Here is a 23,372-nt window from a genome sequence, read left to right on the forward strand (position 1 = left end):
TTTTTGCAAGTTTAAATATACCTCGATTTTTTTCAGAAATGCAGTCAGTGTGCAAATTAAGTTCTGTTCAGAAATTTGGCAAGCATGAATCACCACTTTGCAAAACCCTGTCCGTGAGGGTGATGATGGTTCTGATCTCCACAACCGCAAGACTGGGTTGGTCAGGATTTGCTGCTGCCACAGAGAAGGCTCCACTTACGAGCACTCAGCGATTCTTCATTCTCTATTCTAGCATGTGCCTGAGCGTTTACACACAGACATACATGGATGATGTTTTATTACAAATCCCTTGCCTTTTAGTTCTCTGTTAAAGTTGAGCAAGAACACTTTGTTGATTTTTAAAGTAAGATACATGAGTGGGTTATTTTTATATATTTCATTAAATTACATTTAAGGAGGTGTTAACAATATCTTTATTACTCAAGGGGGTAATGGGTCTGAAAGGCTGGGAACCATAGCTTAACACCTGTATTTTGGAGCATTTTGTTTTCTTTGTTTTTGTTTGTTATTTGCTGCTTGCACTCCTTTATGAAATAGACACAATTAAGTAAAATGGTCGCCCTTCCTTTAAACACTACTGCTTTTTTATATATTGCTTTATTGGAGTATAACTGAGGTAAAATCAAGTTCACACATTTGAAGTGTACAATGTGATGAGTTCTGACATATTTACACACCTGTCAGACCATCAGGGAAACCAAGATAATGAACAGGCCCATCACCCCCAAAGAGCTCTCCTCTCTGAAATTTCTCCTCCCATCTCACTACCTCCCCCTACCTCAGGCAACCACTGATCTGATTTCCATCACTACAGACTTGCTTTCATTTTCTGGAACTGTATATAAATGGAATCACCTAGTATGTACTGTTGCCTGGCTTCGTTCACTCAGCGTAATTATTTAAAGATTTTCATGTGGCTGAGTGTACCAATAGTTCATTCTGTTGTTTTGCTCACAAGTGTTCCCTTGCGTGGATACACTGTGATTTGCACATCTATTCACTTGTTAATGGTTGTCTGGGTTACTTCCAGCCTTGGCCATCACACATAAAGCTGCTATGAACATCCCTGTACAAGTTTATGAACATATGTCTTCAGTTCTCTTGGGTGTACACCTAGCAGTAGAATGGTTGGGTGGTATCATAACTATTTAACTTTTAAAAAAAACTGCCCAGGTCTTTTCCAGAGCCGCCAAACCATTTTATAGTCATTCCATCAGGAACCACAGTCCTAAATGGCCTTAACCTATGCGAGGCCATAAGTCGAGAAATTTCTACTCCATTTTGTTAAACTCAAAATCATCTAATGAAAACCAGTGAGGCACTGGATTTTAAAACCCAAAGGTCAGGGGAGCAGGGGAAGCAGCTCAGACCTGACTCCTGAGAGGAGCCACTCAGGGGTGAGGAGAAGAACTGGGGGCGGGGTGGGGGGGGAGGTTGAGACCGAAGGCCAAGAAGCCAAGGCAGCCCTGCCCAGGCCGCAGTCACCTGCTCCCCGGGAGCCCTGGGGCACCCAGCAGCCCAGAGCACAGGACTCTCCCCTCCCCACCCATGCCCACAGGGGTCACAGGGCCGGATGTGGCTCACGCCTCTGGGAACAGAGCCACTGACCCATCTGCCCCTATTCTTGCCCCACAAACCACCTTCCCCAGCACAGCCTAACTGGTTGATATAAAACAGAACTCCAGACATGCCGTTGCCCTGTGTAAAACCCAGCGGTCTTCTCACCGCATTTGGGATCAACCCCTAAGCCAGTACCATAGCCTATGGGATCCCTGCAAACACTTCTCCTACTTTATCTCCTCCTGTTCTCCCCACCTCTCGCTCCACTCAAGCCATATGGGGCCCCTTGCTGCTCCATAAGAATGCCACACTCACCTCTACCTCAGGACCTTTGCACTAGCTGTTCCCGTGAAACGGAAAGCCCTTTCCCCACATTTGCACGCGGCTTACTCCCTCCTTTGACACGAATCTCTGTTCAGAGAGGCCATCCCTGACCACCAAACCTGCATCACCTCCCACAGTCACTCTCACCCTCATTTCCCTATTTAACCTCATCATCACACTAAGGCTCTTCAAAGTTTCTCAACAGTGTGTGTTTGACTCCCAACTCCCTGTGTCCCACACGGAATGTAAGTAGCACCAAACAAGGAGCCTGTCTATCTTGTTCCACTCTCTGAACCCCCAGGGCCTAAACTGCACTCAGCATATCAGCAGTAATCAACTGCATCTGCTGAACGAACCAACGAACGGCCAGGCCCATGATGAAGCTTCATGCTGTACAGCCAGTCCTCTTCCCACGAAGCCTCACTGCCAGCCCCTCCTACAACATCTGCAGCAACCGGCTCACTGGGTGAGCCCCACGGGACAGCACGGTGGGCATCCCCTGCCACCCAATGTGGGAAGGAGACGGAGTCAAGCAGTCAGCGAGGCTCGGGTAACTCAAGCTGAGGACGCAGCCTTCTCATCAGGAAGGAGGCTGCAGGCCAGGCCAGAGGAAACCAGAGACCCCACTTCTGCCTGAGAACCTCCAACTGGGTCACAGACATGGGACCCTGCCAGAGCCGTGTGTGCACAGAGCACCGGCCATCTCCTCACAACGCCCAACCACAGAGGCTCAAGCTCAATCCACCTCCCAAGGGACAACTTCTCCTCCATCCGTGGCCACCCCGAACGGGCCATGGCACAGCCTCTCAAGTCCTCTGCTGATGTCCTGGTGGCCAGCACAGATGGCCCACATTCCCATCCACAGCCTCGGCCTGAGTGAAGACCTGGAACTGCTGCAGTGGGTGAGGAATCAGACCTAGAGCCTGGGCCTCTCTCCTGGGAGGCCAGCTGCTCTGCGGGGCCACACACCAGGCTGGGCTCTCGTCAGCCAGCTCTCTGAGGTGGACAACAGGCCCAACCCCGTAACGACAACAGAAGTAATGACGCCATCCCCTGCCACCAAATCCCTCGTGATTCCTCTTCCGGCCCCTCTGGACGCAGGATGCGTCTTATGTCAACGTCATGTCCTGGTTTAATCGGCAGCCATTTCTTTTTCTCACTGGTGCATAAAATAATGATGCATCGCACAACTGATGACGTCCTAGATTTGATGAAATAAGGTATGTGCTGGGGAGGCCCTGGCCTGATTCCCCAAATAACCCGATGACAGAGGTCGGGGTTGGCATGCAGCTCTCATCGGCGAGAGTCTGAAATCCTGGACACCGAGAGTGAACCCTGATGTAAACCACAGATTCGGGGTGACAATGCTGTGTCAATGTGGGCTCACGGGTTGTCACTAATGTGCCCCTCTGATGGGGGATGCTGACAGCAGGGGAGGGGTACACCTGTCTCTGCACCTTCTGCTCAGAACTGCTGTGAACCTAAAACTGCTCCAAAAAATAAAGGCTGTTGGAAAAAAAAAATCCAGTACAGCCCAAATCACTGTCAAATGGGGATTCTTAGGCTGAACACCTCAAGAAGTAGTTGAGGTGGCGTGTTGAACCAAAACATTTAAAATAGCAAGAACGTTCAGGATGCCAGATGCTCGGAGAGAAGCAGGGAAAATGAGACTGACGCGGGAAGGGCAGCGTCACACAGCCAGGTACACGCGCGCCAAGGTCACGGCGAACAAAATGGTTCTCCCACTTGACATCTTTCTCTCTTCTTTCCTACCCAAATTGTCTTAGCTACACGTCAGACTCTACCCCATTCTGCAGATGAGCAAACCATGGCTCGGAGGAGGGAAGCAGCCCTCCCAGGGCCATGAAGCTAGCAAGAGGTGGAAGGATGGAGCTATGGGGTCGCCCCAGTGAGTGCCCAGCTTCCCCGGGGCAGGATGCTTGGCACTTACTTTCTGGACTTTGCACATTCCTTCTTCCAGTTCTTTACCAAAACGGGCACAACTTGTTCTGACGTGTCCTCCTTATTCAGGGACCAGAGGTCAGTGCTCTCCAGGGGTTGGCGGTAGCCCTGGACCATCATCCTGTGGCCGAAACACAAGGCGCGAGGCGATGAGAGTCAGAAGGAAGAGGACGACGACGACCCTCCCTGCCACCACGGCCATGCGACCGAAGGCGGCCGCAACTCAGGAATATCTCAATAAGGAATAATGGACATGTGGGCACATTAAATCATTATTGCTAATTTTACTGTTAGGTCACCCAGGAAAAATAGCCTCATTTTTAGAGATACATACAGAATATTTAGGAGGAATAGCAGGATGGCTCTAATTTACTTAAAAAAAAAATTTTTAAGGCGAATATGACAAAGCATTAACCATCGTTAAATCAGGTGATGAGTTTATTGAGGTTTATTAAACTAGTCTTTCCGGTTTGAATACTTTCATGATAAAAAGCAAACCTAATATTTTAACTTGTTATTTTGAAACATTTCAAACTCCGAGAAAAATCACAGGAATCTTACAAAGAATTCCTGTCTACCCTTCACCTAGTTCACGACTGTTAACATTTTAAGTGTGCTGTATCTGCCTCTGTCTCTAGATACATACATATGCAAACACATACAGGCAGAGCTCAGAGATGCTGTGGGTTCGGTCCCAGACCACCGTGATAAAGTGAATATTGCAATAAAGCAGGTCACAGGAATTTTTTGGTTTCCCATATTAAAGTTATGTTTACACTATCCTATAATCTATTAAATGTGCAATAGCATTATGTCTAAAAAAAACAACAGAGCTTAACTTAAAAATACTTTATTGCTAAAAAATGCTAAGCATCATCTGCACCCTCAGCGAATCCTAGTAATAACATCAAAGGTCATGGATCACAGATCACCATAATAAATATAATAATAATGAAAAAGTTTGAAATATTGTGAGAATTACCAAAATGTGACACAGAGACACAAAGTGAGTGAATGCTGTTCCCAAAATGGCGCCAACAGACTCGCTTGATGCAGGGTTGCCACCAACCTTCAATTTGTAAAAGACACAGTGTCTGCGAAGCGTAATAAAATGAAGTATTTCAGGGCTTCCCTGGTGGCGCAGTGGTTGAGAGTCCGCCTGCCGATGCAGGGGACATGGGTTTGTGCCCCGGTCCGGGAAGATCCCACATGCCACAGAGCGGCTAGGCCCGTGAGCCATGGCCACTAAGCCTGCGCGTCCGGAGCCTGTGCTCAGCAGCGGGAGAGGCCACAGCAGTGAGAGGCCCGCGTACCGCAAAAAAAAAAAAAAAAAAAATGAAGTATTTCTTTTTTCTGAACCATTTCATAGTAGGTTGCAGACTCTACACATCTTTACCCCTAAATATTAGTGTGCATCCCCCTAAGAGAAAGGACGTGCTCTGATATAACCAGAGTACAATGACCAAAATCAGAAATACGAGCCTGGCTGGCGTGACCTACAGTCCATATTCAAATTACACTGTCCTAGCGCTGTTCTTTAACAGCAACTGAAAAATAGTTAAGTAAGACAAATATTAAATGGAAAAAAAAACCCCACAATGTTTGTAAAAAGTTTATAAAGACAAGGAAAAATGCTTGGGGGTTGGGGGAAGGATTTTAATAATCCCCAGTAGGATGCTGACAATGTAAAGAAAAAAATGTGCAAATAAAAGGAGGGCGAGAAGGGGGTGTATTGAGCTGTGGACGGCGGCTGCCTCTGGTGCTCTGTTGCTATTGGTCCACACTCTTAGCCACTTTTCCTACGGTGCACGGGCATTATTTTTCTCATGGGGGGAAACAATGCCAACAACAATAATTACACCTAATGCAAACAAACAGCCAAATTCAAAGCTGAGCCAAGAGCGTGCAGCTTCTTGCCCAGGCCAAGCCGTCCACAGAGGTGCAAGCTGTTTAGGTTTATGCATTTATCACATGAACGTGGGGTCAGGGTGAGTGTCTCTGAGACCCCGGCCGAGGGGAGGCACACTCAGGACACAGCCCCATCGGAAAGGGCAAGGGAGGAAGAGCAGGGGCCCTAGTGGCACACTCATGGCCCAGCAGCCGCCCGAGGTTTGGGGACCAGGACTTACCCTGTGATCCACCAGAAGGTGATCCTGGAAAGGAAGGAGGCGCTGGATTCTGGGCAAGGATTCTAGTGGAAAGAAAGCACAGGGTGGGGAGCAAAGGGGAAATGAATGGTTAAACTTCTCATCTACGCCAGCTCTAGGCAGGGAGCAGCCAGCTGACTGCTCTTCCTCCCAGTGGACCAGCGGCCACTCTCACGCCACTGATTTTCACCCTGAAAGGGCTTCCCTCCTGAGCACCAGTGGCCTGGAAAGAAACACCTGGCAGCTCCTCCAGTTTTACCCGGTAACTGTTTCCTGAGTGTCTGCTATGTGTAAAAACGGTACAATGCGTCCCATACCTGCCTTATCTTATATCCCCACAGCAACCCAACAAACACGGCCCTACTGTTGTCCCTGCTTTAGTTCATTCATTTGTCCATTCAACAAATATTTATTGAGCATCTACAATGTGCCAGGCACTCAACGATGTACTAGCATGATCTCATATCCTCACAGAACCGTAAGTGTGGTACTACTAGTATTCCTATTTCTTTCATTCATTCATTCACTCATTCAACAAATATTTTCTGAGCACCTACTATGTGCCTGCCACCTGTACACAAATCTGGACAAACAGACATAACCCTAAACCAGGGCAATAACACCACCTGCTAACACTCTCTGCTAGCTAGCTCTGTTTTAAATGTTTTACACAAATTAACTCATTTAATCTTCATAACCACACTATGAAGTAGGTAAAAGCATCATCCTCATTTTGTAGTTAAAGAAACGGAGGGGCAGAGAAATGAAAAGACTTGTCCGGGGTGCCAACAGCTAGAAGCAGCGGAGATAGAATGTGAGCCCCAAACAGTCAGGGTCCGGAGAGAGACATTAATCAAACGATCACGTGAACAAGTACAAAACCGCAACTGTGACAAGGATCATACCCCGAAGGCAAGTCAATATTACCAGTGAGATCACTGGTATCTCACTGGGCTGATCTAGTTGACAGAGGTCACGAAAGGCGCCCCTGAGGAAGATGGTCAAGCTGGGGAAGGAACTCTACCATTTTTGTAACTTTTTGCGAGTCAAGTTATTTCAAAATAAAATGTTATTAAAATTTTTTAATTCCTTATCTTTCAGAGATACATATTGAAATGTTTACATGCGATGCAGGGTAAATAGTCCATGGCGTTCATTATACCATGCTGTCCACATTTGTACACATTTGAAAGTTTCCATCATGAAAATCTTCCCCAGTGAGTCAAACAAGAAGCCTGGGCTGAGAACCACCAGGTTTCACTCTGGGGGCCATGAGGCATGGGGAGGTTCCGGTCCTACCAGCCCGGGAATCATCTGGGGAGCTTTGTAAACACAGGTGCTGAGAGTCCCAGCCCAGACCAACTAGATCACTCTCTCTGGGGCTGGGGCCCTGGCATCAGTATGTCTTTAATCAGATGCAGCTGGCACACAGACCTACATTCTAAACAAACCTAAAGCCAGATGGCCCTGGGTTCAAATCCCAGCTATGCCATTTTCTAGCTGAATGACTTTGGGCAAGTCCCTTCACCCCAAAGTCTCAGTTTTTGCATCTGGGAATTGGAAGCGGTCAGTCCCACTGCTCAGCCTACCTCATGGGACTGCAAGGAGGGACAAGTGGAATGAGGTCCATGGGACCTCATTTTTCCAACCTAAGGCCGCAGCATTATTCCTGGAGCAGGTGGTGGTATTTGCTTTGTAGGCTGGCTTTTCTTCCGGAAGTGGGTGGGTTGTCACGGAATCGCAAATACACTTCAACTACAGCCCAGTTCCCTAAGGTGCTGGCAGAGAAGGGGATGGGGGCGGGATACAGCTGGCAATGACTCATTTATTTCTTAAGCAAATAATGAGGGAGGATCTGCTTATATGCCAGGAGGTGGCTAAATACATCCAAGACTGAGCTACGCAGGAGAGACAGTGAGGTCCCGGCCCCGTACTGCCTCTCGCCTCAGAAGAGAGGGACAGTAAGCAAACCAAGATGCAAATAAATATACAACTATACACGGTGAGAGCTGTGACAACAACAACAAAACAGGGTCCCGGCGGGGGTGGGAGCCAGGCTGGGGGGCGTCCATGGGTGAAGCAACATGAAGCAAGGTGGTTAGAGGGAGGTTTGAATCCCAGCCCTGCCACTTACTAACTGAGGGGCCTGGGCCAAGTTACTTGGTGATGATGAGATTAAATGAGATAAAACCTGTGAAGTACTTAGGCCACAGTTCCTGGTGCAGAGTAAAAGCTCAAGCAATGACATCAGCAGTATTAACATGAATACTAACGGTAAACACAGTAACAAGTCCGCCATTTCCTGCAGACCGTGACACACCAAGAACTGTACCAGACGCTTCACATCAGGGCTGGCAAAGTCAGGCCCACAGTCCGGCCACTTGCAAAATAGTTTTATTTGGACACGGCGATGCCCATTCATTTCCGTACTGTCCACATCTGCTTTTGCGCTACAGTGGCAGAGCTGAGTACTTGCGACGGAGACCATGTGCTCTACGAAGACTAAAATATCTACTATCTGCCTCTTTACAGAAAAAGTTGGCTGCCCCCTGCTTACATCAGACCTCACGACACCAAAGATGGCGATTCTTAAGGGGAGGAACTAGAACTCAAACGCGGGCCTTCTGCCTCCAAATCCAGCCTTCTTTCAGTCTTGGCATCAACACAGAGTCAGCCCTGCACAAAGAAGCCCAGCCAAGGGGGCGAGTGGGGGCTGAAGTGCAGCTGGTCCTGGGCCTGGGGGCGGCAGGACTGCACTGGCTGAAAGGACGCAGGGCCTTTCTCAAACTCATCCACCCAGAGCGGGCCAGATGCCTTTTTCTAACCTGCACAGAGGCCCGGTGCAAACTGTCAGGGTGTCAGGCTTACACACACAGGGGCCTCACAAATCCTGGCATTGTTTCAAAATCAGGCAAGCCCAGCTGTGGGTCAAGAACAAAGCAACCTAGACTTATCATGATCACTTTGTAAATGTATAGAAATGGTGGATCACTATGCCTACAGCATTGTAGGCCAATTATACTTCGATTAAAAAAAAAAAAAGGGACATGTAAACACAGAATTCAAACAGGTCTGCAGTGAACAATATTTACAATTGTTATAATGATGCAAACACTAATTACTGATGTAATTTAAAGTATGATAAAATTGGGGGGAGAGGATGAGGAAGGAGAGGTGGAGTTATTCAATCTTCATCTCAACATTTATAAAGTTAAAAACTGCTCTTTTGGGCATTCCCTGGAGGTCCAGTGGTTAGGACTCCACACTTTCACTGCTGAGGGCCAGGGTTCAATCCCTGGTCGGGGAACTGAGATCTCAAAAGCCACGCAGCACAACCAAAAAAAAAAAAAAAAAAAAAAACTGCTTTTTTCTTTTCCTTTTATTCGAGAAAACAGATGTTATTAACTAAACCAACTGTGGTAATCGTTTCACAATATATGTAAATGAAACCATCAATGCTGTTATACCTTAAACTTAATCAGTGATGTATGTCGATTATTTCTCAATAAAACTGAAGGAAAAGAACAAAGCAACCTGTCAGCTACATAACTGAAGGTGAATTCATTCCCTTTGTACCCAATTGTACCCAAATGGAGTCCTACCCCTAAGACCATAAGAAATGACGGCCCAGCGGGGAGAGACTAATCCTCACTCTGGCTAGTAAAAATCCCAGCCCCTGCGAGAAAATGCACCCTCCAGATGCAGTAAGGCTGGATCAGCAACGTGAACACTTCAGCTTCTACTGTGCACAATCCAGGAGCCTCCTTAAGCTCGGCTCCCCACCGCTCCTCCCTCCTCTGGACCCAGATCCAGATGTTCAGATAATCAGAAGTCACATTGGGCAGACACCGGCTCCTGTCACCAGCACAGATAAAAAATTACATCAGTTTGGGAGCTGGTTTCTGGAAGTCCCTATCTGACATGAGAGGCCTCATGTGATAACAGACAATTAGAGTTCCGAAGTAGTCAAGAACTGATAATTAAAGAAAGAAGGAAAGGGACTTCCCTGGTGGCACAGGGGTTAAGAATCCACCTGCCAATGCAGGGGACACGGGTTCGAGCCCGGGTCTAAGAAGATCCCACATGCTGTGGAGCAACTAAGCCCACACGTCACAACTGCTGAGCCTGTGCTCTAGAGCCCTCGAGCCACAACTACTGAGCCCACGTGCCGCAACTACTGAAGCCCGCGCGCCTTAGAGCCCGTGCTCCACAACAGGCGAAGCCACTGCAATCAGAAGCCCGCTACGAAGAGTAGCCTCAGCTCGCCGCAACTAGAGAGAGCCCATGCACAGCAATGAAGACTCAATGCAGCCAAAAATAAATTAATAAAATAAGAAAGAAGGAAAAAAAAAAAAAGGAGGCCGCTGGACAAGGATCCAGGCAGCGTTCCATTCAACCAAAACCAAGCAGAACTTCTCGAGGTGGAAAAGACAGGGCTGCTGGCTGGGGGCTTCCCGGCCTCTGAGACTGAAATGGAGTAACTCCTGTCCCAGGAGGAAGGAGGATTGTTAACTGATCCCCCATTTGGTTAGAAACAAGAATAATTCAGGGCTTCCCTGGTGGCGCAGTGGTTGAGAGTCCGCCTGCTGATGCAGGGGACACGGGTTCGTGCCCCGGTCCAGGAAGATCCCACATGCCGCGGAGCGGCTGGGCCCATGAGCCATGGCCGCTGAGCCTGCGCGTCCGGAGCCTGTGCTCTGCAACGGGAGAGGCCACAACAGTGAGAGGCCCGTGTACCGGGGAAAAAAAAAAAGAAACAAGAATAATTCAGACAGGCCCTGGCTGAAGGCGGAGGAAGAGGAGCAGGGAGGTTCATGCAGAGAGCTGCATTCTTTGGCATCTCTACCTGGTGCAGGTAATTTGGCCTGAAACTATGAGGTTTAAACTAATTTGGTACACAGCCCCCCAGGCACTGGTTCTCTGAGAACTGGTCACCCGTGACCACAAGGCACTCTGAGGACCTTTGTCTGGGCCCTCAGCATACTGGCCTTTCTGTCAGAAACTCTCTGGGTCCTCACCCACCTTTTCTGGTTTTGATTCTACTTTTAGTTCAGTTTTCTGCCAGTTACTCCAGCAGTAAGGGACGCGTAAGCAGCACTGTAGCTCAGACCAGGGGTTCTGAAACCTGGCCCCATCACCAGCATCCACGGTGCCTGGCAGTTTGTTAAAAACAGAAAGGCTTAGGCCCCACCCAAACTGACTGACTCAGAAGCTCTGGGGGTGGGACCCAGCAATGATCTGTGTTTTTTTTTTTTTTTTTTTTTCGGTACGCGGGCCTCTCACTGCTGTGGCCTCTCCCATTGCGGAGCACAGGCTCCAGACGCGCAGGCTCAGCGGCCATGGCTCACGGGCCCAGCCGCTCCGCGGCATGTGGGTTCTTCCCGGACCGGGGCACGAACCCGTGTCCCCTGCATCGGCAGGCGGACTCTCAACCACTGTGCCACCAGGGAAGTCCCTGATCTGTGTTTTAACAAGCCCTCCAGGTGATGCTGATGCAGGCTCTGATGTGAAGGGCTCACCTGGTGGAAGGGCTCCCAGTCCAGCCCTGTCAACTCAGGCGACACTACACCACCCTGAACCTCGGTGTCCTCATCTATAAAATGGGGGGAGACTCACAGTTCCGCCTCAAAGTTGGGTTGCCGTGAGGATTAAATAAGTTAATTTTATTTATTAACACAAGGCTGCTATCGTTATTATTGGCTGGAACCACCTAAACGTCGGACAATAAGAAATCCGTTGGTACAGCATGTTACACTAGTGTCCTTTGTTGGCCCTGCCGCTTCTCAGCTGTGTAAAGCTCCTCCGGGTGCAGGACCACAACTTCTTCTACTGCAGCACACACGATGTGTGCTTTGCCCATGAACTTGTCCGATTTCTCTTCCTGGTTTTTGATGCTCTGCTACACACAGGGTCACTGTTCAGGCCAGCCTTCCTCTCAACCTGCCTGGACTCTGGCAATGGCTTTCCTAAAGTGTCACCAGCCTCATGCATCCTCCTTTCAGCAAGAGACCCAACCAAGCAGAAGTCCACACAGTACCCAAACACCCACAAGTTCCATCGTACCGCTGGACCTCTGGACATGCTGCTTCCACCACCAGGAGCACCTTCCCATCCACCCTCCAAGCCTTCAACCTTACGGGAGGGGATGGAGGCATCCCCTCATTCGGATGCTGGCTCTGGCCCCCCAGGCTGAGTGCAGGACTGCTCCTCGGGCACCCGCAGCCCCCAGCACTCCCCTGTCTTGGAACCCCACTGTCCATCCCGCAGCAGCAGCTTATTTGCCCGCCGCCTCCTCTATCTTTCCTAAGGGGCAGTCAATGTCGGTTCGTTTCTAGGTGCTCCGAGCCCAGCGGAGCCCCCGGCACAACGCCGAATCACTAAATGGCCGAAAGCATAACGGAGAAAGGAATTAAAAATGGAGTTTTCGATGCTCTCATTAAAGGTCTAGGCCCAGCAGTTGCCTCTGGGCTGCAAAGGGTAGAGACTGACCATGAAGGGGCAGGAGGTCCGGGACTTTCTGGGGTCCTGGGAATGTTCTGTATCTCAATAGGGGTTTGAGTTACTCATTTGTCAGAACTCATCAAATGGTAACTTAAGATTCAGGAATGTCACTACGTAAATTTACTTAAAAAAAAAAAAAAACGAACCATAAAGAGATATTGAGCTCTGGCTAATGATTTGCACAGTGAAGTGTGTGAATGAAGGATACTAATGTATTTCAAGGTCACTTTTAAATACCAAAAATCTTAGCCGGCTGGCTGACTAGATAGATCTGTGATAAAGCAAATTTAGCAAAATGTTAACTTGTAAAATACAGTTGGTGGGTAGATGGGGAGTACTCGCTGTGTCTTTCAACTTTTCTGTAGATTTGAAATGTTCACAGTAAAATACGAACAGGATTAAAAATACCTCTTACACCAAATGAGCTGAGCAATTTTTAAGAATTTGCTAAACCAGTGCTTTCCAACCATGAACCACCCAGGGATCTTGTGAAAATGAGACCCTGACTCAACAGGACTTGGCAGGCCTGAAACTCTGCATTTCTAATGAGCACCTGAGGGATGCTGATGCTGCCGGTCTGAGGACCCCACTTTGAGAACTGAGGGTCTACTATCTGCCACATTTGCCCCTGATGCCCCCAACTGCCAACGGCAACCCCGTCCCTGCATCCTAAGCGGTAGCCTCAGGGCCAGCAAGATCAAAGCACTAGAGGCTGGGGACAGGTGACAGCCTCAGAAAGCCTGCGAGGCCCACTCAGCCAGGCCCCACCTGATGCACAGAGGGGAGCAGCCCTGCCAGGAAGCAGGGCCAGGACACAGCTCTGAGTCACACATCAGGCACGGGGCCAGCTGGGGAGGATGACAGCTCGGTGACTCAGCGGGGGGAGAAGGTCAGCACTGCCGGCCCCCAGGCTGGCCCCGCCTGACCCTGGGCTTGGCTGACTGCTCTGAGGACAGGTGACATGGGACTGCTGCTCTGAGGGTGGGACAGCGACAGGGACTGGACTCACCCCATCTTCCGGCTCCACTGTGATGTGAACCCTGAGGGTGACGGGGAGACAGCAGAGGTGACACCTAGCAGCGTCCTCCTCCCCAGGTCACAGGCCTCAGCTCCGGGGCAGGGAGGCGGGTGCGGCCAGCATCAAATCGAGCCTCAACCCATTTTCAAGAACAGGACACTGAGGTCTTGAAAGGAGGAGCGACTTGCCCAAAGTCAGATCCAGAAGTCACATAACCTGATTCCCAGCCTTCATCTCGACTGTAGTCACACAGTCTGCTGATCTGCTTAAAGGGATGATAGCTTCCTGGGGGCATGCAGTAGATGGTACTTTCCAAAGTTGGCCAGGAATCACCTGCCATCTCACATGCTCTTCTTACAATGAGACCTGGCCGCTCCCCCATCTAGAGGTGGGGGCCTGTGTGCGCCCACCCCTTGCACCCAGAAGACCTTCGTGGTTCCCTCAATCAGAAGAGGGTGGCAGGAGTGACTCTATGTGACTCTGGGACTAGGTCCTAAAAGGTGACACAGCTTCCACCTCATGCGTGCTCACTCTTAGAGACCAGCCGTCACGCTGTGAGGAAGCCCAGGCAGCTCGGGGAGACCAGGTGGGGCTGTCAACCCTGGCTGAGGCTCCAGCCAGAGGCCAACGCGCTAACCACCCGACACGTGAGCAAGGACCCTGAGTGAAAACCACCCAGCTGAGCCCAGCCAACGCCCGGGCCTGTGAAACATAACAAAGTACTGTTGCTGTTTTATGCCACTAAATTCAGGGTGGTTTGTTACGGAGTAACAGATAAGCGTAGCAGGGCATGGACCACACTTTTTCACATACTGCTGTGTCCCCAGAACGAAGCGCAGTATAAAAACGGTGCTTAATAAATATCTATTGGAAGAATAAATGGGACGCAGGTGAAATTAAAGCCCAGGGTCTGCCTGACTCCAAAATGAGGCTCTCCTTCCATTACCATGTTGCCTCCACCATCAGATTCAGGCTGTAAGTCAAGACAACCTCTTTGAGCCTTGAGTCCCACAAGAGAAAAGGAACAGCTGGGAGAAGAGTCGGGGTACCCGGGCAGAGAAGGCCCCACACCCCAGAACTGCAGAAAGCACAATGGGAGGAGGAAGGCAGCTCTTTGAGACACCCCGAGGCACACACACCCAGGAGAGAAGAGACAGGAATTCTATCCAGATCCCAGAGGGGACCAGAAATCAGAAATTCCCCATAAAGCATCAGGGACCGTCCAGTGGGAGAGGCTGCTTCTCAGGCCCCACAGGGAGCCTGAAGAGTCAGGAGATCCCCACGTGGGCCTGTCCGCCTCCCCTGGGCTCGGTTTACCCCCAGAGCACCACAGGGTCTGCAGTCACTCGGGGGGGTATGACTTGTTCAGTGCGATCCCCTTCTCCACAGAACAGCCTGACACCTAATGTTTCTGATGGGGACACTCCACTGTCACACACCCACACCCGTGCACACAAACACCTATGAACAGCAGACGTGAGGGCCGGAGACATCTTAGCTCCTCCTCTGTGCCAGCCGGGGGCTGGATCCCCTGGGTGCTCACGCATGGCTGCTGCCCTTGTGAACTTTACACACATGCAAAACACACTCATATGAACACACAAAAACACACACATGCACACACTCATACACATCTACATGCAAGACATGTAAACATATGTGCATGCACGTACACACACCACACACACACACACCCCTATGTGCACAAACACACATATATACACACATTCACAGACACACATACACACTTGTCTAACTTCTCCAACCCAGCTCCTCCCAGAGCAGGGAGATGAGAAAATGGGGCCTCTCTGAACACACTCTAGGGCACGGGTTTCTGAAACTTACACTGGGAGCATCCGTCACCTCCTCCAGGCTGATGCCCCACAGATCCTTTCATCACCCACAAAAGCAGCCTCAGCCTTTTGCTGAGGTTCAGGCCAAACCCAGCAGAACCACAGCTGAAAACTGCTCCCACTGCAATTTCATCCGTTAGCAGCTGACTAACCATGAACAAAGCATCAAATGAACGCTCCAAAGGCTTCCCATCCCTCTCAAAATAAAATCCAAACAGCCCTCCCGGCCCATAGGTGACTGTCCCGGCTCTCAGAGGCCATCCCTCAGCCCCCTCCTGCCTCTCGCTTCTCCAGCCACACTAGCCTTTCCTGCTGTTCCGGCGACATTCACGGCAGCTCTGCCCCAGGGCCTTTGCACTTGCCACCCCTCTGCCTGGAACCTCTTTCCCTGGGTATCTGCTTGCCTGGCTCCCTCACTCCTTCAGGTCTCTGCTCCAATGAGGTTTCCTGGAGGCGGGGGGGAGGCAGGCTTCCCTGATGGCTTTTATCAAAACCACACACGACCCCAAACCATCATCTCTACCTCCTTTCCCCACTATTCTTCCTAGCCTTTACCACCACCTGACTGATAGGATATATACTTGGCTCCTGGGTTACTGTTTGTGCCCCTGCCCATGAAAACATAAACCTCAAGTGGCAATAACTCTGCTTTATTCACTGCTACAGCCCTGTGTCCAGATTGAGGCCTGGCACTCAGCACTAGACAGAAGGAGGGAGGGAAGAAAGGGGAGGAATGAGGAAGGCAAAGAGGATGGACGGAGGCAGAGAGGGAGAAAGAAGACAGGCAAGGGTGATAAATAACCGTGTTCACTTTCCTGCTACCAGCAGAAGGGCGGCCATCCCCACCCGGCCCACTCAGATCCTTCTACACAAGCAGGATTTCCCTCAAGCGGACGGAAGAGACCCAGGGTCTCAAACTCAAACCCCCCATGGGCCAGGCACGTACACAGGTGACGGAAGCAAGACTGTCTAATGAAGCAGGGAGTGGTGAGGACTGTGGAAGGAAACCAGGGCAATGCTCGTCAAATCTGGCCAACCGCTGCCATGTGGGATAACAGCCCTACTGCTGCCAGAACTTCTCATTTTTCTAGAAAATCTGGACAGTTTGAACTTATATGAAATTTCCTGATTTTTAAAAGTTCACTCGCACTGTCTAAAACCACTACGCCAACCAAATGAGACAACGGGCTGGAAAACACAGCAGTTAACAACTGTGAATCAGATTCCCTCCTTAAATCCCCCGAGCCACGTCTACGGCTCAGTTTTTCCAACGGTAAAGTGGAGAGGATAATGTTACGTATCGCCAGGTGTTCAGGGAAGACAGAAGGAGCTCCTAGATGGACGATACTGGCTCAAATCAACGTTAGCTGGCACTGTGCATTCTCTCTTGCACACGCACATGCACACACACGTGTCTGTGCTCATCTGTGATCACACTTACGGGATCGTGGATGGTTTCGGAGAACAGGGGTGAGCGGTCTGAGAAGCAGGACAACACAAGCTGGATCAGCACGAGGGAGAAGTAAATGTAGAAAGTGACATCGCGAAAGACGTCGACTTGGGCATCCTGAATGAGAGGGAGGGAAGGAGGAAGAAAACATCACTTTCTGGAAGCAACCTGCGGAGGCTGGGGGAGCAGACAGCAGGAGGCCCACTCTCTCAGCCTGCAGGCCTGACGGCAAGCTTTCCCACCCTGACCCTACCCCCTGCAAGATAACAGAAGACAAGCAGTTACGTCACAGCCTGGTCCACACTGCCTGGTCCAGGCAGCCGACACGGCGGAGGAGCCCCAGGCTTGGGAGTAGCACAGACCTACCTTCAAGGCCTGACTCTGCTCATTCTGGCCATGGGACTTAACCTCTCTGTGCGTCAGTTTCCCCATCTACAGACAGACCAGTGGTTCTCAAGTGGGCGTGACTTTGCCTCCCGGGGAACATCTGGTAGTGTCTAGAGACACTTCTGTTCAGGAGTGGGAGGCTACTGGCACTGCCCCGCACATCCGACAAGCACAGGACAGTCCCACAAAACAAAGATGTCTTGGGCCCCAAATGTCAATGAGTGCTGAAGCTGAGAGACCCTGTCAGGGTAATTGTGAGAAGTCAGTAAGATTATTCACGGAAACGACTCAGTCCCCGGCCTGGCACTTTGTAAACACCAACTCAATAAATGTCAGCTGCCTGCAATGTACACTGCAGGTGCTCAACAAACATTCAGTTACTCTTCCTTCCTTTGCCTGATGCCAGTTCCTGATTAGCCCGAAGGTGACAGGGAACCACGTGACAGTCTGAAAGAGCACGCTCTTCTGAATCCCTAGGAGCAGCAGATGGCAGCCAACGAGAGCCACTTCCCAGCCAGAGCAGCACCAAGGCAAAGTGGGGACGAGTCTAGGGTCCCCAAGCCACCACCCTGCAAACATTGCTCCCTGCTCTGCTCTGTTCCAGACAACAGACACTGAGCGCCAACCTGCCTGGCTGTTACCGCTGACAGAGGTTCAGAGGGTGGCGTGCATCTGCCCATAGCTCCTGCCCAAGAGCTACACAGACACATGGGGCCCTGAGGAAAGAAGGTTCTAGAACAAAGGTTGCACAGGCAAGGGAAATCCTCAGGAAAGAAGCTGGGCCCGTGCAGTAGCCATCCCCTGGTTCCCATGGAAACGCATGGTCTCCACAAAAGCCAGAAGGAACAAGCATCTTCCAGGAGATGCTGACGGAAGACGCAAAATGAGGCCACCACTTACCTCTTTTAAGGCAGTCATGATTTTGGATCTCAGGATGGCCAGGGCACACAGTAGGGCTATAAGCCAGAAAGTGAGCATGATTCCTGAGGACTGAACTCCCCTCCTTCTCTCGATCTGAATTAAAAAGGTAGCAAGCAGCTGGAAGAGAAAAGCATACAACAGGAGTCGTCAGGAGAAGGCCAGGCTCCCAAGGCTCCCACAGTCCAGAGTCTGGCAGATGCAAGGCCTGGAGGAGGGCTGCTGTCGGGCGTGGGAAGCACTGGGAACAGCCTGGGAAGGACCTGGCTCCAGTCCCAGCTCTGCTCTCGCCTTGCTGGGTGACCCTGGACAAGTCACCGAACCTCTCTGAGCCTCTGCTGCCTTGTCTGCAAAATGGGGATGACAACAGTATCCAACTCAAGAGCTGTGGGAATCTAACAGACCAGGTACAGACCCAGGACAGGATGGAAAAGTCAGGGGAAAGCTCAGTTTACGACAGAGATCGGCACACTTTTTCTTAAACAACCGGAGAGTAAATATTTTAGGCTTTGTGGGCCATGGAGTTTCTTTCACAACTACTCAAGTCTGCACTGCAGTGTGAAAGCAGCCTTACACGATACATGAAAGAGTGGACACGGCTGTGTGCCAATAAAACTTTATTTACAAAAACAGGTGGCAGGCCGACCCTCGATTTAGATCAGGAAATCCAGCCCTGATGCTGACTGGTTCTTGTGCCTTGGGCATCAGTGGTTAACTGCTCCCCTTTATTGAGCTTCTCTTATCTCCGCCACACAGGAGGCATTCACACGCACCGACTCGGTGCAGCCTGTTTTCAACTGTTTTCAACCCCAGTTTGCAGATCAGGAAACTTACTTAACCTGCTACTGTCACACGCCTGTCTTCAGGAAACTTCATTAGAACAACCGTGGTGGGCGGATTGGGGTTTTATTTCATTCCTGATACCCGGAGCTATGACTTCCGTTTTACACGTGACTTAGAGATCAGGAAGAGAAAATAAACAATGAAACTGTGTTTCCTTGAAAGAAGGAAATGCCACGGCCATTCCCCAGACAGGCGGCCCTCTGGAGGCAGACCCCAACGCCAGTCACAGTCACGAACCTGACTCCCGTGGAGCTACGGGCACCCAGGGCACCTCCCCTCATCCCCCAGCTGCTTGAGCCAGAGACACGTCTGTCTGTCCTCATCTGTCCTCCTCGGTGCCCCATCTCCCTCACTCCCTGCATCTATCCATCAGCAACTCACACTGGCTCTGCCACCAAGGCCCACCCTCAGCTTACCTGCTGCTCACCCTGGTCTCAGCCTCCATCCCCTTATGCCAGATGACCCCCTACTGGCCTCCCAGCTTCCACTCCTGCACCACAATCCATTCTCCACTTGGAGGCCACGGTGAGCTCTTAAATATGCACAGCCTGGCATGCCCTGGCTCAGAACCTTTGCCTTTAGGACTGGGGGGTTTTAACCTGGGGTCCAAGGACAGGCTCTGGATAGAACCCAGGGGTCCATGAACTTAGATGGGAAACAATTACACTTTCACTTTCCCTTATTAGCACCACCAATGACACGTGAAAGCAACACACCACAATGGCATCGGCAGTGCCTGGGGCTCTGTCATCCTATCTGAAAATAGACAGCTGAAGGCACTTCCCTGGCGGTCCAGTGGTTAAGACTCCGTGCTTCCACTGCAGGGGGCATGGGTTCGATCCCCAGTTGGGGAACTAAGACTCTACATGCTGCATGGCGGCGGCCAAAAAAAAAAAAAAGGTACCTGAAGATGTCTCTGACTATCACGTATGGTCATCAATTGCTATTTGGAAATTAAGGCAGCATCAGTCACAGCTGCTGGTAGGTCTTGATTTGAAATGTATTCATAAAGAAGCACATATATTTTTATTTTGCGTTTTAATCTTTTCATAACTGTGATTAAAGATAACTGGTTTCCCAGCCCAAATGTACTGCACCCGAAGAACGGATAAACAGTGCGTGCGGAATCCATACAATCAAACACGCTGAGTGACTTTAAAAAAAAAAAGATCTTTGGAACCGCAGGGCCTGAGAAGTCAGACTCAAACTGCTCCAGCCTTCATGGTTCCATTCACATGACATTCTGGAAAAGGCAAAGTGATAGGGGCAGAAAACACAGCAGCAGTAGCCGGGTGGGGGGCGGGGTAAAGAGGTGGAGAGAAGGGCTGGGGCGGCACCAGGGAACTTTTGGGGGTGATGGAGCTGTTCCGTATCTTGATTGTGGACGTGGTACTCACCTGACAATATTTGTTTATCAAAACTCATGAACTGTTCAAGGAAAAAAGTGAATTTTACCCTATGTAAATTAAACCTCAAGTAAAAATATAAATGTACATCACAAAATCTTCATATGTAAACATATGTGTGTATGATTGGTTTCCTTTGTAAGCCTATGTGTTCTATGATTATTCTGAGGAGACCAGATTGGCAAAGAAGAAAGGGGTCCATGGCACAAAAAAGGTTTAGAACCCACCTTCAGGAATGAAAAACAAGACAAAACCCACTAAGCCTGAAGCTCGAGGTCCTTCGGGGTCAGCCCTCTGCCCTTCCTGCCATTCCTGCTCCCCTGCTCTCCCCTCCTTACTGTCTCTGCCCCAGCCACACAGGCCAACTCTCACTCTCTCTCTCCGACCCCAGGACTTCTGCACATGCTATCTTCTCCAACTGGATCATCTTCTACCCCCAGCCCCTTCAACTTTTTAACATCCTGCTCATCCTTTAGGCCTCAGCCCCATCATCCCTTCCTCCCTACCCCCCGCCCCGCCAAGACCACATCAAATCCAACTAACACTGCTGTATTTATGGATTTCTACTGTGAGATCATTTCATTTCTAAATGCCAGCCCCTACTTTTGGCCTCCACAGTGCCAGCCCCTACTTACCATGGTGATGCCCAAGAGGGTTGGGCTGACCAGAAACACTGGGGCCAGGAGCTTGCCCAAACTTCTTTCCCAGAAAGAGTAGAAGAGGTCTGCCCAGCAGACGGTCCATAGCAAAAATCCCAAGGCCTGGAAGAGAAGTACATACACATCTTACAACGGACAGCGACGGAACCTCCCCCAGCACCTGTGCAAAAATCTCAGCCTTGGGGGCACCAGCCACCCCCTAAACCATCAGCTGTGGTCTTCAGATACAGCATGTATCCTCTGGAACACAGACAAGCCCTAGGTAGGGTGAGCCAGCACCTGGGCCGTCCCACACTGGTCTGTATCTCTCCTGCACCACAGGCACAACGCTGTGTGGTCACTATTCTCCCCAGCACCTGAAAACGCAAGTCTGGCTTATCTACATCTGTAACCCCAGCAGCCTGCACAGGGCGCCTCTCACGATGACCATTCATCCAACCAAAATCTACTGGGGTCCTACTGTGGGCCACATACCTGCCAAGGTGCCAAGGGGATAACAGAATAAAACAGACAGAAGTCACTGCCTTCATGGAGCTGCGATTCCAGTGGAAGGAAACAGGCAAGCAACAAACTGAAAAATACATACTATAATGCTAGCAAGAAGTAATATAAGGAGAAATAGAACAGATTAGATAGGGTGGTCAGAGAAGGCCTCTCCCATCAGGTGACATCTGGGTAAAGAGCCAACAGTGACTATTGGAGGGAAAGAACTATTCAGGCAGACGGCAAGTGCAAAGGTCCTGAGGTAGGAATGTGTTCAGTAAGGTTGCGGCTGCTGTGGCATGAGCCGTGGGTGTGGCAGGAGATGGCTGAAGAGGAGCCTGGAGCCAGACCAAGCGGGGCCACTGTGAGGACGTCCAGGTTTTATTCCCTATAATGAGAAGCCACTAGAGTTTTTTTGAGCAAGGCACGGATAAAATCTGATTTACATTTTAAAGGGAGATGTTGTCCCCCAAGAGAAGTACAAAGCACTTCCAGAAGTCTAAGAGGAAGACATCAGGTCCAGCTGAGGATAGGGGAGCAGACAGCATGTTGAGATAGGCTCAGATTGTGGTCTGAACGAGACAGGTTTGGACGGCGGTATTATAAGCAAGGGGACAGCTTCAGTAAAATCACTCAAGTTTTCCTGTTTGCCAAGGGCTTATGGAAATAAATTTTGGGAAATGTGGCTTAAAAAAGGACTGAGACACATGCTAAGTCAAGAGGAGAAAGTGGAATGAGGAGCAGGTATACACATGCCCTTCACGTGTCTCCCCCAGAAAGCTCATCCTTATGAGGGGAAAACCAGCACCTGCACAGCAGAGAAACCAGACACGCTGACCAGAGGAACAAAATTAAGCCGATCACCGAGGGGCAGACGGACACCATGCGGCCTTAGATGTAGCCAGAGAAGGACCCCACATCCCTTTTGTAGTTTTCCAGCCAGACAGGCATTACCTGAATCTAATCATGAGGGAGCATCATCCCAATGCCCAAGTTGAGGAACTGACTCTAAACTAACTGGCCCACGCGCTCCAAATATGCCAATGTCATAAAACACAAAGAAAGGTGAAAAGTTCTTCCAAAATTACAGAAAAATAAAGAGTGTGACTAGATGCAACACAGGACCTTGAAGTGAGGGGAGGGGGAGGGGGGTGCTAGAAAGGACAGTATTGGGACAAGTGACAAAACTGGAATATACACAGTTTTTTTTTTTAAGTATTATGTCCATGTTAAATTTCCTGAATTTACTGTACTGTTGTTATATAAGAGAATATCCCTGTTTTGAGAAAAGATACACTGAAGAATCACAGGTAAAGGGGTGTGGTGGATGCTAGCTTTTCCCAAGTGATTCAGAAAAACATAAATAATACGTGTATATGGAGAGAGCAAAAGAGAAGGATGAGGTTAAAATGTTAAATGTGGCAAAATGTTAAAAATCGGTGACTATGAGTCACGGGTATACAGGGCTGGGGAGTGCTTAGTATCATCCTTGCAACTCTTCTATAGTTTGAAACTATTTCAAGATAAAAACTTTTTTAAAATTAAAAAGACATCCTTGGGACTTCCCTGGTGGTCCAGTGATAAAGAATCCGCCTTACAATGCAGAGGATGCGGGTTCGATCCCTGGTCAGGGAACTAAGATCCCACATGCCACGGGGCAATTAAGCCCATACGCCACAACTAGAGCCCATGTGCCGCAAACTACAGAGCCCACGCACCCGGGAACCCGCACGCCACAACTACGGAGCCCGTGCACCCTGGAGCCCGCGCACCACGACAAAGAGCCCGCATGCCTCAACGAAGATACTGCGTGCCACAACTAAGACCTGACACAGCCAAAAGTAAATAAAATAAATAAATA

At 49.9% G+C, this 23,372-nt stretch overlaps 1 protein-coding gene across 3 annotated transcripts in view; it reads right to left on the minus strand.

The window, feature by feature from the left end:
- Positions 1-23,372, minus strand: part of ABCC1 (ATP binding cassette subfamily C member 1 (ABCC1 blood group)) — a 130,588-nt gene that overhangs the window by 68,613 nt on the left and 38,603 nt on the right. For all 3 annotated transcript variants that reach the window (XM_067706541.1, XM_067706540.1, XM_067706539.1), the window contains exons 3-7: positions 21,005-21,130; positions 18,103-18,240; positions 16,807-16,932; positions 5,976-6,037; positions 3,836-3,967 (exon numbers count right to left, since the gene is read on the minus strand). In XM_067706541.1, the coding sequence (XP_067562642.1) occupies positions 3,836-3,967; positions 5,976-6,037; positions 16,807-16,932; positions 18,103-18,240; positions 21,005-21,130 (584 nt within the window). The remainder of the gene's footprint in view (positions 1-3,835; positions 3,968-5,975; positions 6,038-16,806; positions 16,933-18,102; positions 18,241-21,004; positions 21,131-23,372) is intronic.

This window comes from Pseudorca crassidens, chromosome 15 (genome assembly GCF_039906515.1).
Source record: "Pseudorca crassidens isolate mPseCra1 chromosome 15, mPseCra1.hap1, whole genome shotgun sequence".
NCBI lineage: Eukaryota > Metazoa > Chordata > Mammalia > Artiodactyla > Delphinidae > Pseudorca > Pseudorca crassidens.